The sequence below is a fragment of the Schistocerca serialis genome, chromosome 3 (assembly GCF_023864345.2).
Source record: "Schistocerca serialis cubense isolate TAMUIC-IGC-003099 chromosome 3, iqSchSeri2.2, whole genome shotgun sequence".
Lineage (NCBI taxonomy): Eukaryota > Metazoa > Arthropoda > Insecta > Orthoptera > Acrididae > Schistocerca > Schistocerca serialis.
This window is the reverse complement of record NC_064640.1, coordinates 778,055,951-778,073,972: the sequence shown is the minus strand read 5'-3', so window position 1 is coordinate 778,073,972 and position 18,022 is coordinate 778,055,951. Positions and strand designations below refer to the sequence as shown.

Sequence of the window (18,022 nt, the reverse complement as noted above, 5' to 3'; positions counted from 1 at the left end):
GTACCGCCGAATTGCTCAACACGTGGGGCGTGAGGTCTCCACAGTACATCGATGTTGTCGCCAGTGGTCGGCGGAAGGTGCACGTGCCCGTCGACCTGGGACCGGACCGCAGCGACGCACGGATACACGCCAAGACCGTAGGATCCTACGCAGTGCCGTAGGGGACCGCACCGCCACTTCCCAGCAAATTAGGGACACTGTTGCTCCTGGGGTATCGGCGAGGACCATTCGCAACCGTCTCCATGAAGCTGGGCTACGGTCCCGCACACCGTTAGGCCGTCTTCCACTCACGCCCCAACATCGTGCAGCCCGCCTTCAGTGGTGTCGCGACAGTCGTGAATGGAGGGACGAATGGCGACGTTTCGTCTTCAGCGATGAGCGTCGCTTCTGCCTTGGTGCCAATGATGGTCGTATGCGTGTTTGGCGCCGTGCAGGTGAGCGCCACAATCAGGACTGCATACGACCGAGGCACACAGGGCCAACACCCGGCATCATGGTGTGGGGAGCGATCTCCTACACTGGCCGTACACCACTGGTGATCGTCGAGGGGACACTGAATAGTGCACGGTACATCCAAACCGTCATCGAACCCATCGCTCTACCATTCCTAGACCGGCAAGGGAACTTGCTGTTCCAACAGGACAATGCACGTCCGCATGTATCCCGTGCCACCCAACGTGCTCTAGAAGGTGTAAGTCAACTACCCTGGCCAGCAAGATCTCCGGATCTGTCCCCCATTGAGCATGTTTGGGACTGGATGAAGCGTCGTCTCACGCGGTCTGCACGTCCAGCGCGAACGCTGGTCCAACTGAGGCGCCAGGTGGAAATGGCATGGCAAGCCGTTCCACAGGACTACATCCAGCATCTCTACGATCGTCTCCATGGGAGAATAGCAGCCTGCATTGCTGCGAAAGGTGGATATACACTGTACTAGTGCCGACATTGTGCATGCTCTGTTGCCTGTGTCTATGTGCCTGTGGTTCTGTCAGTGTGACCATGTGATGTATCTGACCCCAGGAATGTGTCAATAAAGTTTCCCCTTCCTGGGACAATGAATTCACGGTGTTCTTATTTCAATTTGCAGGAGTGTAGTTAGTGGTGACATCAATTTACCCTCGTTATGTTCGCGAAAATACATCTTTAATTCTAGAGGTACACATAAAACATCCGAAATTGTGCTAAACGCATTCTCTGAAAATTATTTCGAGCTGTTAGTTCATGAGCGTACGCGAATAGTAAACGGTTGTGAAAACACACTTGACCTCGTAGCAACAAATAATCCTGAGTAAATAACGAGCATCAAAACGGATACAGGTATTAGTGAACACAGGGCAGGCTTAGCGAGATTGAATGTTGTATCCCCTAAATCCTCCAAAAATAAAGGAAAAATATACCTGTTAAAAAAGCCGACAAAAATACAGTTGACGCCTTTCGGAGAGACAATCTGCACTCATTCCAAATCAACAATATAAGTGTAGACCTGATGTGGCTTGAATTCAATGAAATGTTATCAGCAGCAATTGAGTGATAGATACCAAATCAATTAACAAACGACGGAGCTGATCCTCATTGGTCAACAAAACGGGCCAGAACACTGTTGCAGAAACAACGGACAAACATGCAAAATTTAAACAGACGCAAAATCCCAAAGATTGGCGATCTTTTACAGAAGCTCGAAATTTAGTGCAGACTTCAATGCGAGATGCTTACAATGGTTTCCACAACAAAAGATTGTCTGGAGACCTGGAAGAAAATCGTAAGAGATCCTGGTCGTATATGAAGTATGCCAGCGGCAAGACACAATCAATGCCTTCACTGCGCGATAGCAATGGAGGATACTAACGAAGACAGTGCTGCCAAATCAGAGCTACTAAGCAAAGCCGTCCGAATTGTCTTCACAAAAGAAGACTAAGTAAATATCCCATAATTCCAATCAAGAACAGCTACCAACGTGAGTAACGTAGAAGTAGATATCCTCGGAGTAGTCAAGCACCTTAAATCACTTAACGAAACGAAATCTTCTGGTTCAGACTGTATACCAGTTAGGTTCCTTTCAGAGTATGTTGATGCAATAGCTCCATACTTATCATATACAACTCTTCGCTCGACGAAAGATCCATACTCAAAGGCTGGAAAGTAGCACAGGTCACACAAATATTTAAGAAAGGTAGTAGAGTAATCTACTAAATTTCGGGCCCATATCATTAACGTAGATATGACGCAGGATTTTGGAACGTACATTGTGTTCCTATATTCTGAACTACCTCGAAGAAAACTGTCTATTCTCACACAGTCAACATGGGTTTAGAAAACGTTGTTGTTGTGAAACACAACTAGTTCTTTATTCGCATGAAATTTTGAGTGCTATTGACAAGGTATTTCAGATTGATTACGTATTTCTGGATTTCCGGAAGGCTTTTGACACTGTACAAGAGAATCGGCTTGTAGTGAAATTGCGTGCTTCTGGAATACCGTCTCAGTTACGTGAGTGGATTCGTGACTTCCTGTCAGAGGGGTCACAGTTCATAGTAATTGACGGAAAGTCATCGATTAAAAACAGATGTGATTCCTGGCGTTCCCCAAGGTAGTATTATAGCCCCTTTGCTGTTCCTTATCTATATAAACGATTTGCGGGACAATCTGAGCAGCCGTCTTAGGTTGTTTGCAGATGACGCTGTCGTTTATCGACTAATAAAGTCATCATAAATTGCAAAACGATTTAGAAAATTGTATGGTGCAAAAATTGACAGTTGACCCTAAATAACGAAAAGTGTGAGATCATCCACATGAGTGTTAAAAGGAATCCTTTAAACTTCGGTTAGACGATAAATCAGTTAAATCTAAAGGCCATAAATTCAAATAAATACCTAGGAATTACAATTACGAACAACTTAAATTGTAAGGAACACAGAAAATGTTGTGGAGAAGGCTAACCAAAGACTGCGTTTTATTGGCAGGACACTTAGAAAATGTAACACACTATGCTTGTCCGTCCTCTTTTAGAATGCTGCTGTGCGGTGTGGGATCCTTTCCAGATAGGATTGACGGAGTAATCGAAAAAGTTCAAAGAAGGGCAGCAAATTTTGTATTATCGCGAAATAGGGGGGAGAGTGTCACTGAAATGATACAGGATTTCGGGGGACATCATTAAAACAAAGGCGTTTTTCCTTGCGACGGAATCTTCTCACGAAATTCCGATCACCAACTTTCTCCTCCGAATGCGAAAATATTTTGTTGACACCGACCTACATAGGGAGAAACGATCACCATGATAAAATAAGGGATATCATAGGTCGTAGGGAAAGATACCGTGTTCGTTCTTTCAGCGCGCTGTACGAGACTGGAATAATAGAACCCTTTGCCAGGCACTTAAATGTGATTTACAGAGTATCGATGTAGATGTAGGGCCCATTTGATGCTGGACACGTCAGTTATTCAACTGACGTCACTAAATTTCAGAAACAGCTGACATTATAGTCCTTCCAGGGATGCAAACCTGATGCCTTTCAAGCACTTTTTAAGCAATAACGTCATCCTGTTGTTAATAGCTCTGGGGACAGTTTTGTGGCCAAAACTCAGCTGTGTAATAGGCCACAGATTTTCGAAGTTTTTCAGTCCGTTTTTATTTGGTGCGAGAACAGTTTTGCACTCTTTAATCTCGTCAGGTACAATTCCGCCACGTTTTATGTCATTTAAAATCGCAATGAAAGTAATTCCGACGATATTCCAGAATTTCATCTGGTCCTGCAGCTTGATGAGCTGGTGATTTAATAACAAATTCAAATACTTCAGCCGCGCTAAAATCAGCTAAAAATTCTGTTTTTAGTGGTTCCTGTTTGCCATTTGTATGGCTTTAGCTATTAATAGCTCATCGGTGCGACTTTGCTCCGTAGAGCTCTGGTAATGCCATTCTATTTTATTCACCATCTCGATTTGGTGGTATATTTCTATCCTATGCTTGTAGTTCGTGTAGAAATGAGTGTCTGCTGTTGGTTCGATTTTAATTTCTTTATCTGTTGCTTGTGTTCGTTTGTGAGGTTGGAGTTTTCGTACGGATATCTATGGATGCTGAAGTATAATTCCATGGTTTTCTTTACTTTGGTTTTATGTCTTCCATGAAATACTAAACATGTTCGTAAGCATCTTTTAGCTGTTGTGGTCCAGCAGTCAGCTTTCGACGTGAAACTATGAAGTGAACGTATGAAGTTGGTCCATGTTCAGACAACTCGAGTCTGCCTGTTATCTAGATGGGAGATGTTTGACGTCTATCGATCTTGATGCCTTTTTGTGGGTTATTTGTCTAGGTTTAACGTTGACAACGCAGAGTGATCAGGAAATGGAGTGGAGGTGACACCTATATTGAGTACTTGTTGACGAATGTTCTCTTTTTATCACTTTGGATGGCCTAAGTCGACCGTAGGAAAGTGTGTTGCACAAATGTGGGGTATTTTAACTCGCGTGTATCCCTGAGCCGCAAATTCTTCACAAATTCGCGCCATTTTTTACAGCATTTCAAATTCTGTCGCTGGCCTTTCCGATGAAGTACACAGACAGTCGCCTCCACTAAGCAGATTACGTTGTTATGTCTGAGAAGGTAAATTGTCATATTTAAACAAGGCTGTTCGTTCCGCCTTTGTTTCTGCCTGATTGGACGTAAACTTTTAGAGGGTGTCGTAGTAAAGTTTGCACGCGATTCCTCTCCTGGATTCTGGTTTCTAAATATCTTCACCTGGGATATCTTCATGCAGAATGATGACCGTGCCTCTGTTTGCTTAGACTGCCATATTCACGGTTCTTTGAAATCCATGTGCCTTTCTCTCTTCTTTTGCTCTCTTTAAGAGCATAATGTCGGCATCAGTGTCATATTAACTGCTACAGTGCAGCTATTTTTTAATCGGACGTGATTCTGTCAATGTTCAGAGTAAGAACTGTGTGTGCCTGCGAAGTTAGTTATCTTTTTCGTTTTACATTCATTCGGATTACTTCGTCTTCGGATCACTCCATTTGAGGGTCTTTTGCAGTGTTGGATACGTGACATTCACTACCTTTAGCTATGTTTTAATAGTCATTTTTTTATTACGTTAGCGTTGCGTTGTACTTCCGTACAAATCAGTGTACTAATGCTATCTCGTTCTACAGGTAAAGGTGATGGGAGGGCCATACTGACAATCTGTTCTTATTCCACGTCTGTGACTTCGTGTGCTTGGAAATCGGCTGTATTTTTGCAGCTGGTATGCATTTACGTCATGACTACCACTTCCCTAGTTCTTGTGTACTCCAGCTGCCCTGATGGAAACGTTGGCTATGGTAGGCTGGCAACAGGATTTTTACTGTATCTAGGTTTCGTGAGGTGTTTGTTTTCCTTGCTCGCATTGTCTGCTCCTATTCGCTGGGGCACCTGGTGGTGAGCATTACTATCGGAAGGCGTGGCCATGACTTTATGATGCCGTTCGGGTAACTGATAGAATTCCTGTGTCATGGAATCAGTGGCGAACGTATTGTCTCATATTGTCAGACTCGGGTTTTTTGAACGTCTGTAGACAGGTCACGTTTCGGTAATGCCGTCGTCCGAAACAACCTTTCTACGTTCCTCGTCTCGTGGCAGCTGTCATTGTAACTAAGTTTTTAGGTATAGATTTTTCAGTAACTGGTTTGCTTTCCAACGATATAAAATCTTTTTCACGTCAAGTTCAGTTTTGCTCTATTCTGGGTGGACTTGGTAGTATATAGTCAGGTGATGGACTTTCAGTGAAGAGATCTGCTAACGTTAATTTCGTTGCTGTAAAATTTTACAAAACAAAAACTCATTAAAGACAGTTCTGATGAAGGTGACCGCTTTCCTTACATGTGAAACACTGGCTTGAGTATGAAACCTGCACATTGTTTTCTGCATACATGATATATGACAGAATATTAACTTTTATTTCCATTTCTACAGATCACACGCCACTGGTAACTTTGCAACCCATATAGACTGTACTAGCGCTCTCTTGTGTTCTTAACTATAGCAGACTTGAATAGTATTAATTGAGCGCAATATTATTGCATCTGGAAGTGTGGGTGCTTCGGTCGGCTTATCGTGATTTTTTATCGTGATACTTCACGAGGGCCGGCCGGTGTGGCCGAGCGGTTCTAGGCGCTTCAGTCTGGAACCACGCGATCGCTACGGTCGCCTCGGGCATGGAAGGTTGTGATGTCCTTAGGTTAGTTAGGTTCAAGTAGTTCTAAGTGCTATGGGACTGATAACCTCAGATGTAAAGTCCCATACTGCTCAGAGCCATGTGAACCACTTCACGAGGACAGGCTGAACCACTTGATAGTATACGCTCAGCAAGTCTTGAAGTCATGCTCAGTGCGACACGTTTTTCTTAATAATCACTCTACTTGTTACCTTGGCCGTCACCACATATTTGTGAAACGACCTTTGGAGGCCCAAGTGCAAATTTCTGTGGTCGGGTACTAACCATTTCAGATGTGTTATCTACTTGATATGGGAGGTTACAGGCACGAAAAATTGCATAATCATCGTCTTTGCTAATAAGATACAGTACTTAAAATTCAGTTCTGCCTCCTTGCTTGGTCAGTAGTCGATCGAATAACACAGGATTCAACAGTTCTAAGAAAACGTTGTACTGTTCCAGTTCGTGATACGCCTCGTGAACTTGATAACATGTGATTCCTTCTACATACACTATCCAGTCGTGTACTTTCAGAGAACTTGGTTACACAGAATCTTTAGACTTGTCGAATTTTTCCTTGTAACTTTGACGTTTTTCCAACTAACCTGAGGAGCTACTAGCAAATGAACACTAAACAACGCAATTGACAGAGCAAGAACATCACACACAGACCAAATGTTAACGTAGATGACAATAAAACTAGTCAACTGCACTAGAGACTAGAGTACACAGAATGTCCGCACGCTACTGGGTGCCAGGAAGAACTGACTGCATCACATAGATCTGTAAAGCATTTCATATTTCAGTGTACATTAGATAATTATTTCACAAAGGTTTACAATTCTCAGTATGTTTTCAATCCAATAGGTCAGATTTAATTATGCGAGCGGTTACATTATTCATTAAGAGCGCTGTTAGTAGCCTGGATTAGAGACCCAGTTTGGGAGCAAATTTCAGTATATGTCACGCTCTGCTACACAGTGCGAAACTGATTTTGGAAAAAAATGTTTGTAAATTTTCCCAGAGAAATAAAATTTCAGATGGCGTCTACAAGTCTGAATTCACCTTCCATTGAGGCTGGAAAACCTTCACCAGCTGGTAACACAGACTGAACGTCAGACGTGTTAAATACGCATTATTGTAGGTGAATGGACTGAGAGTAATAGTCAAAAATGGCTCTGAGCACTATGGGACTCAACTGCTGAGGCCATCAGTCCCCTAGAACTTAGAACTACTTAAACCTAACTAACCTAAGGACATCACAAACATCCATGCCCGAGGCAGGATTCGAACCTGCGACCGTAGCGGTCTTGCGGTTCCAGACTGCAGCGTCTTTAACCGCACGGCCACTTCGGCCGGCTAATAGTCTTGAATATGCGTTTCAATGCATAAACGGGCATGGTCCTGGTGTGACCCGGATGGAGTAGTGGTGGGCTCTGCGACATGGCTGCTATACCTAATGTTGAATATGTGACACACAAAACAGCAGGAATAGCCAATTCTAATCAGTAGCGCAATTGAATATAGCGTCAAGTTCGGCAGCTATGTCGCTGGACAGTGAATGCATTCTGAGATATGTTGATCTCACACAAATTCATCCATCTCTATAGTGCAAAATAAGGGGAGATGATACAATTCACTGTCGTGTTCACAGAACCAGTCCTGAACGATGCGAGCCGTGTGAGTAGGGGCCCTGTTCACTTTGAAAACAGCATCACCACTGGGGCACAAACATTGTATCATGGCACGGATCTGATCAGCCATAACTGTCACACAATCCTGGGCAGTAATGAGACCTTGCAGAGTAGTAATGGAGCCTATGGAATACAACAAAATGGCTGCCCAAATCACCGAATCCCCTAGATATTTCATTCCTGGGACGTATCTTCGGCAGGATGTTGGAAACAACGTAAAACAACTCATTCGACCGAAGGACTTTCTTCCATTTTTCCATACTCGAGGCGATCCGGCACAACGTTTTCTTGTCACGGGAATTGCATCGTTAATGGGTAGTTCGGGAGTTTCAGCTCGCCCTACAGTGCCCTACTTATCGAGCTCTCCTCATGTTTTGGTGCTGGCGGGATTCGTGAGTGCGGCATTTAGTTCTGTAGTGACTTTTGAAGCTGCCGTCCTCTTACTGTTCATCACTCCTCTTCAATGACCTTCCGTCACGATCACTCGACACACACTTTCGTTCGCACTGTGTCTAAGCGGATGACGTTTTTCCGCATTCCCAGTATATATAAAACTTACACATGCTGCCTCCTGAAACACTTAACATTTCGGCTATCTCGGTTACGGAAGCCCTCACCATACGACCACCAACAATTTGCGCAAGTTCAAATTTACGTAGCTCCGACACAACGCACTCAAAACTACATAGAACCTTGTAGTGACCCTGAGTGACATTCACAAGCTACGGAGGGCATTACGCAGATGCCGTTCGTGCCCAAACAGAAAAACGCAAACTACCGGCTTCGCTACCATCTGCTTTTACAGGGTGAGAGTTATTGGACTATACTACTACTACTACTACTACTACTACTACTACTCACACCACGTGATCAGGCCCAGTGGACCGCACGCTTCTACAGGTTTCCTCCTCCAATGTATTCTGTCCATTGCTACTATCCGCCATCCGTCCACATCTACTGACACTTGGTTTAAATCTTGATGGAGGCCATCCCTCCAACGCTTCTTGGGTCTCCCTGGGGCCTCCTTCCTGTAGGTGTGAAATCCAGGAGCTTCCGAGGCCATCTGTGATCCTCCATCCGGCGCCACATGTCCAGCCCACTGCATTCGTTTGGCTTTGGCCGTTCCTACTATGTGGGGCTGCTGGTATACACTCCTGGAAATTGAAATAAGAACACCGTGAATTCATTGTCCCAGGAAGGGGAAACTTTATTGACACATTCCTGGGGTCAGATACATCACATGATCACACTGACAGAACCACAGGCACATACACACAGGCAACAGAGCATGCACAATGTCGGCACTAGTACAGTGTATATCCACCTTTCGCAGCAATGCAGGCTGCTATTCTCCCATGGAGACGATCGTAGAGATGCTGGATGTAGTCCTGTGGAACGGCTTGCCATGCCATTTCCACCTGGCGCCTCAGTTGGACCAGCGTTCGTGCTGGACGTGCAGACCGCGTGAGACGACGCTTCATCCAGTCCCAAACATGCTCAATGGGGGACAGATCCGGAGATCTTGCTGGCCAGGGTAGTTGACTTACACCTTCTAGAGCACGTTGGGTGGCACGGGATACATGCGGACGTGCATTGTCCTGTTGGAACAGCAAGTTCCCTTGCCGGTCTAGGAATGGTAGAACGATGGGTTCGATGGCGGTTTGGATGTACCGTGCACTATTCAGTGTCCCCTCGACGATCACCAGTGGTGTACGGCGAGTGTAGGAGATCGCTCCCCACACCATGATGCCGGGTGTTGGCCCTGTGTGCCTCGGTCGTATGCAGTCCTGATTGTGGCGCTCACCTGCACGGCGCCAAACACGCATACGACCATCATTGGCACCAAGGCAGAAGCGACTCTCATCGCTGAAGACGACACGTCTCCATTCGTCCCTCCATTCACGCCTGTCGCGACACCACTGGAGGCGGGCTGCACGATGTTGGGGCGCGAGCGGAAGACGGCCTAACGGTGTGCGGGACCGTAGCCCAGCTTCATGGAGACGGTTGCGAATGGTCCTCGCCGATACCCCAGGAGCAACAGTGTCCCTAATTTGCTGGGAAGTGGCGGTGCGGTCCCCTACGGCACTGCGTAGGATCCTACGGTCTTGGCGTGCATCCGTGCGTCGCTGCGGTCCGGTCCCAGGTCGACGGGCACGTGCACCTTCCGCCGACCACTGGCGACAACATCGATGTACTGTGGAGACTTCACGCCCCACGTGTTGAGCAATTCGGCGGTACGTCCACCCGGCCTCCCGCATGCCCACTATACGCCCTCGCTCAAAGTCCGTCAACTGCACATACGGTTCACGTCCACGCTGTCGCGGCATGCTACCAGTGTTAAAGACTGCGATGGAGCTCCGTATGCCACGGCAAACTGGCTGACACTGACGGCGGCGGTGCACAAATGCTGCGCAGCTAGCGCCATTCGACGGCCAACACCGCGTTTCCTGGTGTGTCCGCTGTGCCGTGCGTGTAATCATTGCTTGTACAGCCCTCTCGCAGTGTCCGGAGCAAGTATGGTGGGTCTGACACACCGGTGTCAATGTGTTCTTTTTTCCATTTCCAGGAGTGTAGTTCCTCAAGCTCTTGGTTGTATCTGAACCTCCATTCCCCTGTATCTGCATCCAGAACCTGACCGAAGATCTTCCGAAGCACTTTCCTCTCAAAAACGAGGAGCTTATTGAAGTCCTGTTTCCGGATACTCCATGTCTCACAGCCATATAGAACAACAGGCTGGATCAGGGTTTTGTACAGTCGAATCCTGAGCTGTCTGGAGAGATATCTGGACCGAAGCAGTTGTGCTAGGCTGTGGTAAGATCGGTTTCCTCCTTGTATTCTGGCACTGATCTCTGCTTCACATGACGAGTTCTCAGTGAAAAGTGCCCCTAGGTATTTGAATTCATGCACTCTCTTGTAGGACTGGTCTCCAACCTGCAGTGATTGTAGATGACCAGCAGTCTGACAATGACCACGCGTCATAACGAGGTACTCTGTCTCGGCTTCGTTTATGTTTAGGCCAAATTTGCTGTTTGCCTCCTTTAGTGCTTCGGTCATTTGCTCCAACTCCTCTTCAGACCTAGAGAGTAAACTGATGTCGTCTGCATAGGCTAAGTATGCCAGTCTCTTTCCTTCAAATTCAATCCCTTCGTTCTCTTAAAAGGTCTCGCGTACGATCTTTATATTGGACTACATGAAATAAAATCGTCATAACTTTTGAGTGGCTTACGGTAGGTGGTTCAGACAGCACAGTTGGCTGCGGGCATAAATAGAATTACTATGTGCATGCACACGCGCCTTGTTGTGGTCGGCTATATGCATGTGAAAATGTCACGGTACAGCGTGCCTGAGCGTATAGCGCTTGTGGAGGCCTACTATGCGAGCAGTAACAGCCCGACTGCGGCTCAAAGGAAGTTTGCGACAGAGTTAAGGCTGAAGGCAACCGTTCAAAGTGTGCTAACAACCAAGAATTTGATTCGCAAGTTTGAGAGAATGGGTACTGTTCGTTATGACAGTGTTGGCAATGTCGGTCTTCCAAAAAGGGTGAAAACGCCTGAAAACGTGGAGAACACACGCGCCGTAGTGTAAACCAATCCCAGAAAATCCATCAGACGTGCTGCACAGCAGGTGGGAAACAACTGGGACACACTGCTACGAATTGTTGTTGGAGACCTGCACCTCTTCTCATACAAAATTCAGACCCATCAGCCATTAAGCCCCAGGGCCATGGAACAGCAGTTGTTTTGCCAACAGAATTGACGAACGGGACTTTGATGTGTGCTTTAGCAAAGAGGCCCACTTTCGTTTGGATGGGTTCGTCAATAAGCAAAATTAGCGCATTTGGGGGACTGAGAAACAGCATTTCGCGATCGAGAAGCCTCTTCACCCTCAACGGGTGACTGTGTTGCGTGCAGTGTCCTGTCACAGAATGGCTCAAATGGCTCTAAGCACTATGGGACTTAACTGCTGAGGTCATCAGTCCCCTAGAACTTACAACTACTTAAACCTAACTAACCTAAGGACATCACACACATCCATGCCCGAGGCAGGATTCGAACCAGCGACCGTAGCGGTCTCGCGGTTCCAGACGGAAGCGCCTAGAACCGCTCTTCCACCCCGGCCGGATGTCACAGAATAATCGGTGCTATATTGCTTGAAGGCACGGTGACTACCGAACGGTACGTGAAGGTTCTGAAAGATGGTTTCATCCCCATTATCCAAAGTGACCCTGATTTCGATGAGCTGTGGTTCATGGAAGGTGGGGCTCTACTCCATCGAAACAGGAGTGTGTTTGATGTCCTGGAGCAGCACTTTGGGGACTGCATTCTGGCTCTGGGGTCCCCAGAGGTCACTGGCCATGGACCTCGATTGGCTGCCATATTCTCCGTGTCTGAACACAAGCGACTCCTTTTTATGTGGCTATATTAAAGGCAAGGTGTACAGCAATAACCGCCAAAACCATAACTCAGCTGTAAGCAGCCATTCAGGTCACCGACAGCATCGATTTTCCGGCACTACAGCAGGTCATATAGAACTTCATATACGTCTGCACACCATCATTGCCAATGAGGGCAGGCATATCGGACACGTCATAACGTAAATCCGAATATCTGTAGTGACGTTTACATGTTGAATAAAGTACGTGCACTCCGTAGTTTGGTTTGTAACTAATTTAAGTTTGTTTCATATAGTTAAATAGTTGTCACCCTAGGTTCCAGCGTGCATATTCGAAGTGTTCAGATATTCATGCGAAAACTCTGTACTTACCATGTTAATTGTCAGACTTGAGGCAACATCTCAACCACTCTCTCTAACAGATTACTTGGCGGTGATAATGCCGTTAGCTGGTCACCAAAAATTGTTAAGCGCTTTTTAATGAAATGAGGTGGGATGAAGCTAGAAATGTCTAGGAGAAATGTGGATACGCGAGGTGAGCAAGTTAGTATCATGGGAACTGCTACCGTGGCCAAGGAACCGAAGAATATATTAAGACAAACACAACTAGCTCTTTATTCACATGAAGTGCTGAGTGCTATTGACAAAGGGATTTCAGATCGATTCCGTATTCCTGGATTTCCGGAAGGCTTTTGACACTGTACCACACAAGTGGCACGTAGTAAAATTGCGTGCTTATGGAATATCGTCTCAGTTATGTGACTGGATTTGCGATTTCCTGTCACAGAGGTCACAGTTCGTAGTAATTGACGGAAAGTCATCGAGGAAAACAGAAGTGATTTCAGGTGTTCCCCAAGGTAGCCTTATAGTTCATGTGCTGTTCCTTACCTGTATAAACGATTTGGGAGACAATCTGAGCAGCCATATTTGGTTGTTTGCAGTTGACGCTGTCGTTTATCGACTAATAATGTCATCAGAAGACAAAACAAACTGCAAAACGATTTAGAAATAATATCTGAATTTTGCGAAAAGTGGAGTTGACCCTAAATACGCTTGTCCGTCCTCTTTTAGAATACTGCTGCGCGGTATGTGATCCTTACCAGGTAGGACTGACGGAGTACATCGAAAAAGTTCAAATAAATGCAGCACGTTTTGTATTATCGCGAAATATGGGAGAAGGTGTCACAGAAATGATACAGGATTTTGGTTGGAAATCATTAAAAGAAAGGCGTTTTCGTTGCGACGGAATCTTCTCACTAAATTCCAGTCACGAACTTTCTCCTCCGAATGTGAAAATCTTTTGTTGACACCGACCTACATAGGGTGGAACGATCACCACGATAAAATAAGGGAAATCAGAGCTCGTACGGAAAGATATAGGTGTTCATTCTTTCCGCGCGCTATACGAGATTGGAATAATAGAGAATTGTGAAGGTGGTTCGACGAACGCTCTACCAGGCACTTAAATGTGATTCGCAGAGTAGCCATGTAGATGCAGATGTAGACAAGCAGTAGGATATATGAAATAGTAACGCCAACAATAGACTAGAACAATACAGAGAAAAAACAATTTAAAAATTTCTCGGTGATACTAAGTCTGTACTAACGTCTGTGAACCCACATAAACCATTCTGCTTTCAACGACTTTGTCACCAACGCTTCGAAAAGCGGGATTAGCCGAGCGGTCTGGGGCGCTGCAGTCATGGACTGTACGGCTGGTCCCGGCGGAGGTTCGAGTTCTTCCTCGGGCATGGATGAGTGTGTTTGTCCTTAGGATAATTTAGGTTAAGTAGTGTGTAAGCTTATCGACTGATGACTTTAGCAGTTAAGTCCCATAAGATTTCATACACATTTGAGCATTCACCAATGCTTCCAAAATACTTAATTCCTTGTTGGTAAAAATTTCGTGTGACTAGGGCCTCCCGTCGGGTAGACCGTTCGCCAGGTGCAAGTCTTTCGATTTGACGCCACGTCGGCGACTTGCGTGTCGATGGGGATGAAATGATTATGATTAAGACAACACAACACCCAGTCCCTGAGCGAAGAAAATGTCCGACCCAGCCGGGAATCGAACCCGGGCCCTTAGGATTGACATTCCGTCGCGCTGACCACTTTTTTTTAAATCTCACTTTGTTCGTTTTCGTTCGTTTCATCTGCTCGGGGCGGACGTCGCAAGACACCCGTTTCAGTTCGTCGTTGATCCATTAACTCAGTTTTTTTATTACAGAGGGCAGCTAACCCTCTGACCGAACACGCTGAGCTACCGCGCCGGTGACCACTCAGCTACCGGGGCGGACTCCTTGTTGGTAGCCGCGCGGTCGGGGCGCCTTGTCACGGCCCTCGCGTCTCCCCGCGTCGGAGGTTCGGGTCCTCCGTCGGGCATGGCTGTGTTGTCCTTAGCGTACGTTAAAATTAGATTAAGTAGTGCGTAAGCTTAGGGACCGATGACCTCAGCAGTTTGGTCCCATAGGACCTTACCACAAATTTCAAATTTCCCTGTTGTTAGTTCTCTTCTGACATGCCTGTAATATCCCCTCATTAGCATATCACCCACATTCTGTTGGGAGTTTAGACGGTAGTGTAGTCTACAATGTTGACTGCCACACAATCTTTCACGCTGCTGTGCCGTAGGAGTACGCAGAGAGCGATCAGAACGTGGCTTTCTCGCCTCTGGGCTACGCGACTCTACTGGCCGCTGCGGCGGAGGGTGCTTCCGGCATGACGCGTCGCCAACTGGAGTGGGCCCTGCGCCTGCCTGACGACAGACAGCTGACGAGGAGCGCCTACCAGACCGCCCTGCACGCCGTCGTAAGTATCGTAGTAGTGGTCATTCTTTAACCACTTCTGCTTTATTTCGTAATCCCGAAGGCAAACTAGTATAACTTTGTCACGACACTGAACACAAATGCATCTGATCTCCTTCATCCAAACATTAAATAATTAACATTTCCTTAAAAAGAGAATGTGATTTATTTGGCCAGATAACCAAAAAGTAGGAATAGACTATAAAGATAGAAAAATGATATGAAACCTGTACAGAAACGAGACAGCAGTTATCCGTGGACGGATAAAACAAGTAGAGGTGCAGATACGGAAAGGTGTCCGACAAAGTTGCGCACTATCCCCTGTTATCTTTAACCTATACATTGAAGTGGCGCTGAAAAAAGTAAGGGAAAATTCACAGACAGGTGTAGTAATTCATGGCCAACGAATAGATATGATATGCCGATTATATAGCTGTCCTGGCAGAAAGTGAAGAAGATCTTGTTGTCCTACTGAATAGAATGGATAAAGTTATGAGGGAAGAGTATAATATGAGAAATAATAAAGCAAAAACAAAAGTAATGGCATGCGACAAAAAAGATCAAGTGAAAGTCCAAATTCATGTAGGCAATGAACTGCTTGAACAAGTTGATAAATTTACTTATCTGGGCAGTAATATTACCAGGGATGGAAGGAGCAAGGCAGAAGTGAGAAGTAGAATTGCTCAAGCAAAGGCTGCTTTTAACAAGAAGAAAAACATCTTAACATCTAAGAGCATCAGCCTTGAAATCAGGAAAAGATTTTTGAAATCATATGTGTGGAGTGCGGCATGCTATGGGTGTGAAACATGGACTCTCGGGACAGAGGAAGACCAGAAGCTAAATTCTTTTGAAATGTGGTGCTATAGACGCATGCTCAAAATAAAATGTATCGACAAGGTCACAAACGAAGTGGTTCTGGAAAGAACAGGGGAGAAGAGAAGCTTCTGGAGTTTCATTGTTAAAAGAAGAGTGCAATTTACAGGCCATCTATTCAGACATAAAGGACTCCTGAACACAATCATATGAGGATATGTCGAGGGAAAAAGACCAAGAGGAAGACCACGACTGAGGTACATGGATCAAATCGTGAAAGATGTGGGATGTAACACCTATAAAGAAATGAAGAGAACAGCTCAAAGACGCACAGAATGGAGACAAGCTGCCATTGTACCTGTTGCAAACCAATCCTTGGATTGACCACTACAGAAGAAGAACCAAAATATATCGCCACATGCCACTGGTGAAGTAGACATTCAGATTAGTGAAGAAAAACTTTCTGTAATTTTCGTTAATACTTCCCTTGGCTACAAGATTGGGAAAACCCAACGCACTTCTCTTGCAGCTTCTGTTAGTCAGGTGTAAGAGTTAAAAATACCGTCGCTGCGATAGTTAGAGGCAATCATTACACACTATCCGACTCAGATACTGACCATGACCACAAATAATACTAATCGGTACCCGCCATCGACTTATTTATAAAAAATTAGTCAGCTTATTATGACATCCTGTGGTTTAGAGTAATTAAATTGCTGCTTCTGTTTTAAAGCAATGTTACGTTACTAGAGCATTCTGAAAAGTAATACCTTCGTTTTCTTTGTCAAAACTGTTGATGCTGTTAAAATAAGACATTATTAACATTCTACATCTTTATTCTTCACGTGTTAATTTGTTAATACCGTCACTGTAAAATGTTTGGCCGTGTTGACAGAGCCAAAATCTCGCCTCCGCTTTCTCCGCTGCAACACTATCAAAGTCACGTCCTCGAAACTGTTCTTTAAGTTTGGGAAACAGATGAAAATCGGATGAGGCCAATTCGGAATTGTATGGAGGATTATCGATGAAAATGAGCCCGAGGTTTCGGACTGTTGGCAGCGCACGTGTGTTGTCTGTCTCTGTCATGCCGAGGGAGAGGGTGCCCGGATGTGGAGCAACTTTTCGAAACTCTATTACAGTACGCTGTTTCTCGCGCACCGACGTAGTTAAATTGCAAACCGCCATGTTAGAGGCTACAATTCGGGGCCCTCTAGCGGCAAAGGACTGGAAACGTGCAGACATGAATAACGAGGATGCAGAAGTTCTTAGCACTTGTTTGATTCAAAAAGCTTTTTCACGCAAATAGTAGATGGCATCACTATTTAGCGCACCCTCATACTAGTTGCATCGTAGAACATTCAGCTTTATAATTTTGAAATTTACTCAACGTCGACCATCCCCATACATCGATATTCTGATAAGACATTATTTTGGCCAATTACTACTCTCAAATTTTAAATTGAGAAACATTCCCTGAAATATAATCCAAATTAAGAAATTTCTGTGTAAAATCAAGACGATGAAGAGGCTGAGGAAATAAATTAAAAACACGAAATATAGTGTGTATCAGGATGTACATTAGTTTTGAATACTGCGTTACTTGACATTACTCTGGACAAGGATATGTGGTGGTCTTCAAAAGATGAAAATATTGGCGTTTCGAGCAAATGAATGGGACAGAGATAGGCACCTAAGTTTCGTAATGTATATTGCATTTAATACCAATAAAACCTTCCATCTTGAAACTTCCTGGCAGATTGAAACTGTGTGCCGGACCTACACTCGAACTCGGGACCTTTGGCTTTCGCGGGCAAGTGCTCTACCGCAAAAGGCAAAGGTCCCGAGTTCGAGTCTCGGTCCGGCACACAGTTTCAATCTGCCAGGAAGTTTCATATCAGCGCACACTCCGCTGTAGAGTGAAAATTTCATTCTAGAAACCTTCCATCTTGTCAGACATATAGTGAAATATCGTGTAGATGTCCGGTGCTAATCTACAGACACACTGCTTCATCCTCCGTCGAGAGAAACCACGAAGTCTGTGTCGCTTGAGGCCTATGAATCACTAAGTGTCGTATTTTAAATGACTGCATTTCATATCGTGTAACTTGCCTTCTGTTTCAGACAAGTGTAGCAACGCTTT

The 18,022-nt window shown here is 45.2% G+C and overlaps 1 protein-coding gene across 1 annotated transcript in view; it reads left to right on the top strand.

Moving 5' to 3' along the window:
• LOC126471223 (uncharacterized) overlaps positions 1 to 18,022 on the top strand; it is a 105,279-nt gene that overhangs the window by 34,885 nt on the left and 52,372 nt on the right. Inside the window, exon 3 of the mRNA XM_050099346.1 lies at positions 14,897 to 15,073. Within this exon, the coding sequence (XP_049955303.1) occupies positions 14,897 to 15,073 (177 nt within the window). The remainder of the gene's footprint in view (positions 1 to 14,896; positions 15,074 to 18,022) is intronic.